General features: G+C 44.9%; 1 protein-coding gene across 1 annotated transcript in view; it reads left to right on the top strand.

Annotated features, from left to right (window-relative positions):
- Window positions 1-10,623, top strand: part of LOC111956807 (uncharacterized) — a 67,448-nt gene that overhangs the window by 20,756 nt on the left and 36,069 nt on the right. The window contains exons 15-32 of the mRNA XM_023977443.1: window positions 2,771-2,889; window positions 3,094-3,354; window positions 3,587-3,742; window positions 4,105-4,289; window positions 4,513-4,695; window positions 4,909-5,000; window positions 5,263-5,432; window positions 5,862-6,015; window positions 6,322-6,401; window positions 6,608-6,788; window positions 6,906-7,061; window positions 7,167-7,300; window positions 7,592-7,750; window positions 8,194-8,374; window positions 8,481-8,692; window positions 8,897-9,085; window positions 9,616-9,758; window positions 9,912-10,071. Coding sequence (XP_023833211.1) covers window positions 2,771-2,889; window positions 3,094-3,354; window positions 3,587-3,742; window positions 4,105-4,289; window positions 4,513-4,695; window positions 4,909-5,000; window positions 5,263-5,432; window positions 5,862-6,015; window positions 6,322-6,401; window positions 6,608-6,788; window positions 6,906-7,061; window positions 7,167-7,300; window positions 7,592-7,750; window positions 8,194-8,374; window positions 8,481-8,692; window positions 8,897-9,085; window positions 9,616-9,758; window positions 9,912-10,071 — 2,915 coding nt within the window. The remainder of the gene's footprint in view (window positions 1-2,770; window positions 2,890-3,093; window positions 3,355-3,586; window positions 3,743-4,104; window positions 4,290-4,512; window positions 4,696-4,908; window positions 5,001-5,262; window positions 5,433-5,861; window positions 6,016-6,321; window positions 6,402-6,607; window positions 6,789-6,905; window positions 7,062-7,166; window positions 7,301-7,591; window positions 7,751-8,193; window positions 8,375-8,480; window positions 8,693-8,896; window positions 9,086-9,615; window positions 9,759-9,911; window positions 10,072-10,623) is intronic.

Here is a 10,623-nt window from a genome sequence, read left to right as displayed (position 1 = left end):
CTGTAGCAGTTTGGGTCTAGAGTGTCACCCCCTTTGAAGAGGGGGATGACCGCGGCAGCTTTCCAATCTTTGGGAATCTCAGACGATACGAAAGAGAGGTTGAGCAGGCTAGTAAGAGGGGTTGCAACAATTTCGGCAGATAATTTTAGAAAGAGAGGGTCCAGATTGTCTAGCCCGGCTGATTTGTATGGGTTCAGATTTTGCAGCTCTTTCAGAACATCAGCTATCTGGATTTGGGTAAAGGATAAATGGTGGGGGCTTTGGCGGGTTGCTGTGGAGGGTGCCGGGCAGTTGACCGGGGTAGGGGTAGCCAGGTAGAAAGCATGGCCAGCCGTAGAGAAATGCTTATTGAAATTCTCAATTATAGTGGATTTATCGACGGTTACAGTGTTTCCTAGCCTCAGAGCAGTGGGCAGCTGGGAGGATGTGCTCTTATTCTCCATGGACTTTACCGTGTCCCAGAACTTTTTTGAGTTAGTACTACAGGATGCAAATTTCTGTTTGAAAAAACTAGCCTTAGCTTTTCTAACTGCCTGTGTATATTTGTTCCTAACTTCCCTGAAAAGTTGCATATCACGGGGGCTATTCGATGCTAATGCAGAACGCCACAGGATGTTTTTGTGCTGATCAAGGGCAGACAGGTCTGGAGTGAACCAAGGACTTTATCTATTCCTAGTTCCATTTTTTTTGAGTGGGGCATGCTTATTTAAGATGGTGAGGAAGGCACTTTTCAAGAAGAGCCAGGCATCATCTACTGACGGGATGAAGGTCAATGTCATTCCACGATACCCCGGCCAGGTCGATTAGAAAGGCCTGCTCGCAGAAGTGTTTTAGGGGGCCTTTGACAGTGATGAGGGGGTGGTCGTTGGTCGCAGACCTATACGGATGCTGGCAATGAGCAGTGATCGCTGAGATCTTGATTGAAAACAGCAGAGGTGTATTTGGAGGGCGAGTTAGTTAGGATGACATCTATGAGGTGCCTGTGTTTACCGATTTGGGGTTGACCTGTTTAGGTTCATTAATCATTTGTGTGAGATTGAGGGCATCAGCTTAGATTGTAGATGGCGGGGTGTTAAGCATGTCCCAGTTTAGGTCACCTAGTAGCACGAGCTCAGAAGATAGATGGGGGCAATCAATTCACATTATGGTATCGAGGGCCACAGCTGGGCAGAGGAGGTCTTTAGCAAGCGGCAACAGTGAGAGACTTGTTTCTGGAAAGGTGAATTTTTAGAAGTAGAGCTCGAATTGTTTGGGTACAGACTTGGATAGTAATACAGAACTCTGCAGGCTATCTTTGCAGTAGATTGCAACACCGCCCCCTTTGGCAGTTCTATCTTAAAATGTTATAGTTAACGATTGGAGATTTTCAGGGTTTTTTGGTGGTTTTCCTAAGCCAGGATTCAGACACGGCTAAGATCATCCGGTTGGCAGAGTGTGCTAAAGCAGTGAGTAAAACAAACTTAGGGAGTAGGCTTCTAATGTTGACATGCATGAAACGAAGGCTTTTACGGTTACAGAAGTCAACAAATGAGAGCACCTGGGGAGTGGGAGTGGAGCTAGGCACTGCAGGTCCTGGATTAACCTCTACATCACAAGAGGAACAGAGGAGAAGTAGTAAGGGTACGGCTAAAGGCTATACGAACTGGCCGTCTAGCACGTTCGGAACAGAGAGTAAAAGGAGTAGGTTTCTGGGCACGATAGCATAGATTCGAGGCATAGTGTACAGACAAAGGTACGGTAGGATGTGAGTACATTGGAGGTAAACCTAAGCATTGAGTAATGATGAGAGAGATATAGTCTCTAGAGACGTTTAAAGTAGGTGATGTCATCGCATATGGTTGGTTAAGGCATATTGAGCAGGGCTAGAGGCTCGACAATGAAATAAGACAGTAATCACTAACCAGGACAGTAATGGACAAGGCATATTGATGGAATGGAATAGAGCTAAGTACTGACAAAATCCTAGTGGAAAACCTGGTTCAGTCTGCTTTCCAACAGACACTGGAAGACAAATTCACCTTTCAGAAAGACAATAACCTAAGACACAAGGCCAAATATACACTGGAGTTGCTTACCAAGACGACATTGAATGTTCCTGAGTGGCCTAGTTACAGTTTTGTCTTAAATCGACTTGCAAATCTATGGCAAGACTTGAAAATGGTTGTCTAGCAATGATCAACAATCAACTTGACAGAGCTTGAAGAATTTTTTAAAGAATAATGCGAAAATATTGTATAATCCAGGTGTGCAAAGCTCTTAGAAATTTACCCAGAAAGACTCACAGCTGTAATCGTTGCCAATTCTGATTCTAACATGTATTGACTCAGGGGTGTGAATACTTATATAAATTAGATATTTCTGTATTTCATTTTCAATAAATTAGCAAAAATGTCTAAAATCATGATTTCACTTTGTCATTATGGGGTATTGTGTGTAGATGGGTGAGAATATATATATTTTTTAATCCATTTTGAATTCAGGCTGTAAAACAACAACATGTGAATTAAGTCAAGGGGTATGAATACTTTCTGAAGGCACTGTACCTGTGTAGTAACATCAACAACATTGGATGAATATGCTAATCTGTTAACATGGTTCATACATYTGTTATAATGTACAGCAAGTTACCTGTGAAAGGGTAGCTTTGTCTTTTTAGGATAACCCTCTTCAATTACTTGCAGTGATAATTGTTTCAGAAGTGATTACATTTTGCACTTGGTTGTCCTTTGAAGAGCAAAAGAATACAGTAAGTGTTTTTTGTGTGTCTCAGGATTTGGAGTTGCAAACATGGAGGGAGCCTTGGTTTTCTCTTCCAAGTCCTTTGTGCCGCGCTATGCCATGGCTAACCTGACTGTCTACATCCACGGAAGAGCTTTCAATCTGCTTGAGGCGAGTAGWTCGATCATATCTTATTGTTTTCATTCTGTGAGCAACTGAATGTGTTTTTGAGGGAATTTTCTGCTTTTCCACAATGCTCTGAAGCATTGAATTACCGAGAGAGGGACGTAAAACAACATATCTGAGGACCAGGCGCTGTATGTGATTCAAATCAAATGGACAACGGGAAATCAAATTGTCTGCTCTCCTCCACAGGTCGATCTTCGTGTGGAAAACATTGAGCCTCTTCTGAAACACATTTTTGGCCACAAATCAACTTCTCCTGATGAGGAGCCTACAACTCGGGATGAAGAGGAGGATGGAAAGAAGTCTCCGATGAAGGAGAGAAGACGAAGAAAAGCAGGGGAAGGAGTTAAAGGACAGAGAAAGGAGCGGAGAAGGAGAAAAGCTGGGGAAAGAGACAGCTCMGGTTGTTCACCTAGTATCTACGGTTACCTCAGCCAGGCCAGGACTATGGTGAGACTTTCACAGCAATATTTAACCATTGCTACATTCATTKGCCTATCTAAGCCTAGCTAGCCTATGTGCCAATTCTATTTTTGCACGTTTAAGTTAGAGAATTACATTAGGAGATGACCAACATCTGATGGTTTCATAGTGTAGCCTAAATAATGAGTCACTTCACTCCGATTGTAGATGTAAATAGCTTTTCAATGACCATGGATGGTGATTGATGTTTTTATTGTAGTTCTCAGGAGGGAGACTGGAGGAGGCCAGACCACGTTGTTGGCTTGGTGTCAAAGTGTTTGGGAATGAGTTGAGCGTGGTGACCTGTGCTGACCTCTACTCTCAGATYAAGGAGCTGTCACTCAGCATGGCTGGGCTTGCCGTCAGACTGCTGAAGGTATGCGATTGTGACCTCTGACCTCTGCGATAGTGGTGCTGTGGGACCCATACAGGATATGACTCCATATGATCATCTCAGAGGAATGTAGTTTGATGAAATCCTGTGTAATATCTTTCTAGTCTGTTACCTTTAAGCAATGCTCATACACATTAGTTTCATGTTTTGCTCTTCTTGGTATAATATTGTATTGAGAAAGAATGGGATGCGCTAATGGTGGGTCTCTCTCTCTCTCTCTCTCTCTCTCTCTCTCTCTCTCTCTCTCTCTCTCTCTCTCTCTCTCTCTCTCTCTCTCTCTCTCTCTCTCTCTCTCTCTCTCTCTCTCTTCTCTCTCTCTCTCTCTATCTCTCTCCCCCCATCAGGGTCAGGGGGTGCAGCTCCACCACAGGGCGGTGTTGATGACAGAGGAGCTGGTCCTGCCCTCTCTGTCAGGCTTACCCATTAGACTGGGCATCAACATGACCTCCCTCCTCTCCCTGCACCTCAAGGGCAGTGCCAACTACAGAGACTGGTCCCACTTCTCACTGGCAGGTCACATCAAGCCCAAGTAAGTCGGTATCCATTTTGGATCTGACGGCCTCTTCATTTTCTTATCCCTGGTTAGTGTTTCACCAATGACTGCGTTTCAGCCAAACAGCGGTCACCCCTTAGTGGCATACAAAGTATTTGAAATAATAATGTCATTTTTGTGAAGATCTCTGTACTTTTGCACACTGTGGGAATGTCCCTCGGTTTCTTTCCCATATAATGGTATTTTTCTCTTCCCACAGTGCCTATGTGGGCCTGTCAGCCCGGATGGGGGTGGATGGGGGCCTGGGTCGGGCTGGGGTGGAGTGGGCCACAGAGCTCAGGACCTCCAGCAGTCTGGATGGGAGTGTGCAGCTCCAGGAGGGCCACGGCCTGAGAGTGGCCCTCAACACACCTGAAGACCTCATGGATATAGTCTCTCTCAGGTGAGAGGAGCTGTGATTAGTGCTCTTGCTGAAAGAACGCCATTGTTATTTTACATTTTCATTTTTAGACACATTATCTTCAGTAAATGTACCTTTTCTCGTTGTATTCGTTGGTTAGGTAACTAGGTTGGGGCCAAAAGCACATTCCGTTTAGCCAATTGAAATTCCAATTCAATGATTGATTGATTTTCAATGTCTCCCTGCYTGCCACAGCTCCAGAATGTACCATGTAAACGGAGACCACCGAGAGGAGATGAGAGGCTCCAAGAGCCGTGTGGAGAGGACCACCTGCACGCCAAAGACCTGTGAGTTCATCCCAGCAAAGCTCAAGGGCGGTATCTAAGGTCAAGTCTGGAAAGGTCCAAGTCCTTTCTGGAAATAATTGTGTGTAATTAGGCTATTTTTGCAAAGATTCTAGTGTCATGCTGTATGTAGATGTAAATAACTAAACGATATTAGTTGATCTGAGACCAGTATTTATCGCCAATGCTTGCCTAGATTCTATCTTAAAGATTTCCAGTATTTTGAAGTAAGAGGATGAGCAGCCATTTTGTATTTCTCTCCCAGGGTCTAAGATGGTGGGGTGGCAGCTGTGCTCCAATGTCTCCTACCCTTTATCCTCTACGGGGCTTACCTTCCTCCCTCCCGGCCCTGTGCACCTCTCCCTCAGGCTACTGAAGCTAGACAGAGGCCTTCACCAGTACCTACTAGAGGCAGCATACTCTCTGTTGACGCAGGTACTGTCAATCCAACCTATTAACCTGCTAAATGTCCTGCTAATTGTCCTGCTTTGCTACAAGAACCTTTGGCACGGGTGCCATGAAAATTCCACAGACCCGTGTTCAAATAGTATTTGAGATTTCAATCTGTGCTTTATTGAGCTTGCCTGGCACAATGGAACAAATGGAGTAGTCCCAAAAGTAGAAACCCTGCCTATCTGGCACACTCAAATACAAAATATTATTTGAACCCAGGTCTGAAATTACTATACATTATTACACCACATTATTACACTATATTATTATAACACATTATTATAACACATTATTACAACACATTATTATAACACATTATTACAACACATTATTACCACAAATTATAGCATCTGTAATGGAAAGGCAATTCATATAAGTGATGAATGATCATGTTGTTCCTCTATGTTTCAGAGTGGCTCCTGGCTCCCCGGAGAGGCCTCCCTCCACCTCCTCCTGGCCACCCCCCAGTCCTCCATCCCCAGGGACATGTCTCTGGACTTGGCCCTCAGCCCCCACAGGCTGCTCCTCAAGATGACCCACCCACTTAAGACCCTCACCATCCAGGGTAGAGTCAGCGTATTTAAACGGATTTGACTATTGCCATTTCATCCTCTTCTAGGGTCAACCGTAGGGAACTAGTTCAGACCTGGGTTCAAGTAGTATTTGAAATATTTCAAGTACTTCAGCTTTGCTTGTTTGGCACAATCAAACTCATAGAATGGTCCCAAAAGTGCAAATTGTGCCCATCTGGCAGGCTCARGCAAACAATTAACCGATTCTATTTGAACCCAGTTCTGAACTAGCTACAATYATCTTAAACTGACTTGACTTGCGATTGCAAAACTTGACACCAATGGTGTTGTTTTGTCAGGGCAACTTGACCAAGTGGGGAACATATGGACCGGTCAACTTGAGCTTCTGATAGACAACGTTCATCAGTATTACGTCATGGTAAGGGGGAGGTTTGGAGATTTTGTTGTCTTGTGGAMCGTCCTGAATCAACCATTAACATTTTTTCAAGTTTCAAGTTTTAATGTCACGGGCACAAGTACAGTGAAATGCCTTGCAAGCTCTAAACCCAACAATGGTTTATCAATGTAAACAATGTGGTTATCACTATCAATGTTTATTTCACATGGTGCATTTGGTTTCCACAGGGACTGATTGACTCCCAGACCCTCCTCTCAGAGCAAAGGCTGCGTTATCATCTAGAGGCCAAAGTGGGTGCGGAAAGCCGTCCCATGATCCTCTCTGCTAACGTCACTCGCGGACTGGGCAGAAAGACCAGCCTGTCTGCCACTCTGAAGAATGTGTTCAGAGAAGCTGCCTCCTTCTCAGGTTATAGACTATTGAAAACTTGATCCAATACTGTCTATTGAGTGTTTTATAAGCCTGTTACTGGGCAGAAAAAGTAAAGTCATAGTAAAGCCATCATTATTGGTTGGTTATCCACAGTGGTTTTGGAGAGGAGGCTGGATGATGGGCGGAGACAGTACTCAGTGGAGGCGGAGCTCCTACTGCCTGGAGTGGTGGGCAGCAGGATTCTAGGGCTGATGGAGCAGAAGGGCCCACTGTGGAGCTCTGCACTGAGGCTCAAATATGGKCTGCGAGGTGAGTGGTACTTTGCCATGCAGCCTCTCTAAGGCACACGGTGGAGCTCCGCTCTGAAGCCACTATCTGTCACTTTGGGGTTTGCTGAACTTTGACCTTCCACAGAGGACTCCCGACACTTGCGTCAGGAGTGCCACACGTCCCAGAGCCTGAGGAGTGAGAGGGAGCCCAACCAGACGTACCGCATGAGGGCTGAACACGAGTTCTACTGCTCTACCACAGCCCACATGAACCACAAGGTAACCATTGGTAACCGCAAGGACATGTTTAATATCATACCGTGTTTTAGGTTTGTTCAAATTGTTACCTCATAGGCCTACAGTACCTGGTTGGGCAGGACTCAAATGTTTAGGCGCTTCCATTCCCTATCTGTTGTTATTGGTGTTGCAAACATTATGCTCTGACCGAGCCATTGGAGCCATGCYCCATCTACTCACTAGTTACTCAAGTTGTCAAAGGATAGGAATAGAKTAGACTAGAATAGAATAATTTCCTCTCACCACTCATCCTATCCCTCTCTATCCTTCCAGGTCCAGCTGAGACACGAGGAGAGTCCCAGCCACACCAAGTCTAGTGTGGATGTGAGCTATGGGAAACACTGGGACGAGATCAACAACAAGCACCGCCTCCTCCTCAGCCAGTCCTTCAGGAACCAGTCCAGACACAACCTTACCAGCTATGCCCTTGAGGTACACACCACAGGTTTATCTCTATTYATCTACTATCTAGTACGTCCATTTCTATGACCGTGGTATATGATCTRGTGACATGGCAAATCATCAGGTTTACCATAATGAATACAGCATGTAACATYCTGCATTGTTTGCACCCTGGAGATAGAAATAGAGATAATAGAAGCGGTGCTATCTCTATCTATCGTATCTATCATCTCTTTTTCTCTACCTCCAATATTAATCATCAGGGGACAATTTAACGCAATTAATGACAATTGAGAGTTTCTGTCAACTAGAGTAGTCGAGTGATAAATGCCTCGTGTTTTTGGTGTGTTTGTACTTTGAGATTATGAGTGGCTTGTCCTTGGGCATGGGCAGGTCTCTTATGTACATTCAGCAATAACAAAACAGAAATGTAATTCACCACTATACAATACGCCACCCAACCTTTCCTCCAGTTCAGTCTGCAGGTCCCTGACAAGCGGCTGAACTACAAGACCCAGCTCATGCACTCTCACCTGAGGCAGAGGGGGGCCGAGAGCAGCACCCACCTCAAAGTGAACTACAACGACCAGATGCCTCTGGTGGCTGGACTACACTGGAAAGACACCTCCAAAGCCATGTTCAGAAATTGGGAAGGTAATGGAAGATTGAAGGGCTTTATTTACTGTGCTATGCAATGTCATGTGTGTGTGTCTCTATGCGTGGCCATCCGTGTGTYTAACTGTGAGTGTGCTGTCTCCAGGTATGTTCAACATGGACACTCCCTGGCTCTACATGTACACCACGCACAAGCTGAGTCAGCCCCAGCGCCACATCTACCAGTTGACCTCTGAACTCACTGCCCGCAAGTGGCTGACCGTCCGTAACCTCGTGCTGGAGGGCTATTACAGAGACAGAAGCCGGGACAGAGAGGCCCGCCTACACCTCTACGCACCCGCTGTCACATACCTCAAAGTATGGAGCTTCCTGCTAGTCTTTGACATATTCAACAATGGCATGTATTTCAAAGCAAGGGATACCTTACTCTGGACTGGCACCATCTCTAGACACAGTCATCAAGTTTGGACCATACCAGTATTCATCAGTTTTTGTTGAAAAAGMTTCCATGTAGAACCCATACCCTAAGTGCGATTTTGTGCTGGTTCTGTTGTGTTCCAGGCAGTTGGTTGGGGTATGGTGGCTAAACAGGGTCTGAAGGCCTCCTGCACCATCAGCTCTGTGTGGAGCCCTGCCCTGAGGGGAGACCTCTCCCTGGAGAACACCAAGCAGGGCAGGACCCTGCAGCTGGCCTCCAGCTACGGCAAATACAACCTCAGCCTCACCGCAGGACTCACTACCCTGGACAAGGTAGGCGGAAAGGATGAAGTGTCAGGATTAGCATGTCCTAAAATGTACACCGTGCGTACAGTAAGTGAGTAAGCTAGCTAGCATCATGCACAAATTGGCAGTTATCAACCATTCATATTTTTGGCAATGATTTGTTGGTTTATGGTTGARGATTCAGGAGGGCAGAGGAGGCTGGTGGGCGGAGCTATAGGAGGACAGGCTCATTGTAGTGGCWGGAATGGAATGAATGGAATGGTATCAAACACATCAAACATATGGAAACCACATTTGGCTCCGCTTCATTCCATTCCAGACTGTACAATGAGCCCGTCCTCCTATAGRTCCTCCCACCAGCCTCCACTGAAGGAGGGGTGAGGCTTGAGGCTCAGGGTGTCCTAAAAGGAACACCACYCCACAGGGATTAAGTGAGCTAGCGTCATGCAAGAATTGACAGTCATCAACCAGTCACATTTTTCCCAGTCTTTTTTTAAGCTACAGTTTTCTTTGCATATCTAACATAGCATATCACCGTGGCGTATGACTCATTGCAGAATTTAAGGAAGAGGATGGTGATGATGAAGATGACCTTATCAGAGCCCAAAAGCCCATCTATGGAGTTGGAGTTAGAGGGAGGAGTGGAGGAGCTCAGGAAGGACAAACACATTTATCAGAAGAGAGCGTTGCTATTCCTTCGGTATGTATCCACTTACTGGTGCTCTTTATGAGTGTGATTAAATATAACTTGATGACGATGAGAATGTTGATGAGGATAAAGAATGATGGTTAAATTGCATTGTAATCCTGACAAAAAATTAAGTTGTAATTCCCCCTCCCATCCCGCTAACAGACAGCCGTTCCAGAACTTTCTCCAGAGCTTCCTTCTCCAGGAGACTTTCACTGTCGACCTCCACAAGGGCCTTTACATCCTGGAATCCAAAGCCCATCTCTATAGCAACAGAGACATCATTCATACTCTCACCCTGGGATACCAGCAACCCAGCCCTTTTGTGAGTCCAGGACCACTCATGTTTCTGGGCCCATATTTACAAAGGTCTCAGAGTAGGAGTGCTGATCTAGGATCAGGTCCTACTAATGTCAATATAATCATATGGTTGTTCCTGAATTTGTAGTTATTTAAATGTATTTAGGTACACCTTCCCATTCTAAATCAACCAATATGGAAGCTTAATGACTTTAAATAATTTTGACCTTTATGATAACATTGTGTCACCAGTAGGAGTAGTAACACCAATGATGGTAACARCCATGAGAAATGTTAGGTTATTGAGGATTTTCTTAAGTGGAGGCCACAGATGGTCAAATCTAAGGTCATTAACCCTTTAAAAACGATTTACTAAAGGCATATGATTAATAATTTTGCTCACATTGTTATTTCCCTTCATTTAAATTGTGCAACARGAAAGTGACACTTTGGATTTAGACACCAAATTATCAATGGAATCCTCAATTTGAAGACATACTAAAAGGGTGTTATTAGCTAATCATTTTATTTAACATATACCCCTCCTCCGATAACAGTTTTCCACTGGAGGGAATGC

Source organism: Salvelinus sp. IW2-2015, linkage group LG32 (assembly GCF_002910315.2).
Source record: "Salvelinus sp. IW2-2015 linkage group LG32, ASM291031v2, whole genome shotgun sequence".
NCBI classification, from domain to species: domain Eukaryota; kingdom Metazoa; phylum Chordata; class Actinopteri; order Salmoniformes; family Salmonidae; genus Salvelinus; species Salvelinus sp. IW2-2015.
This window is presented reverse-complemented; position numbering and strand designations above follow the sequence as displayed.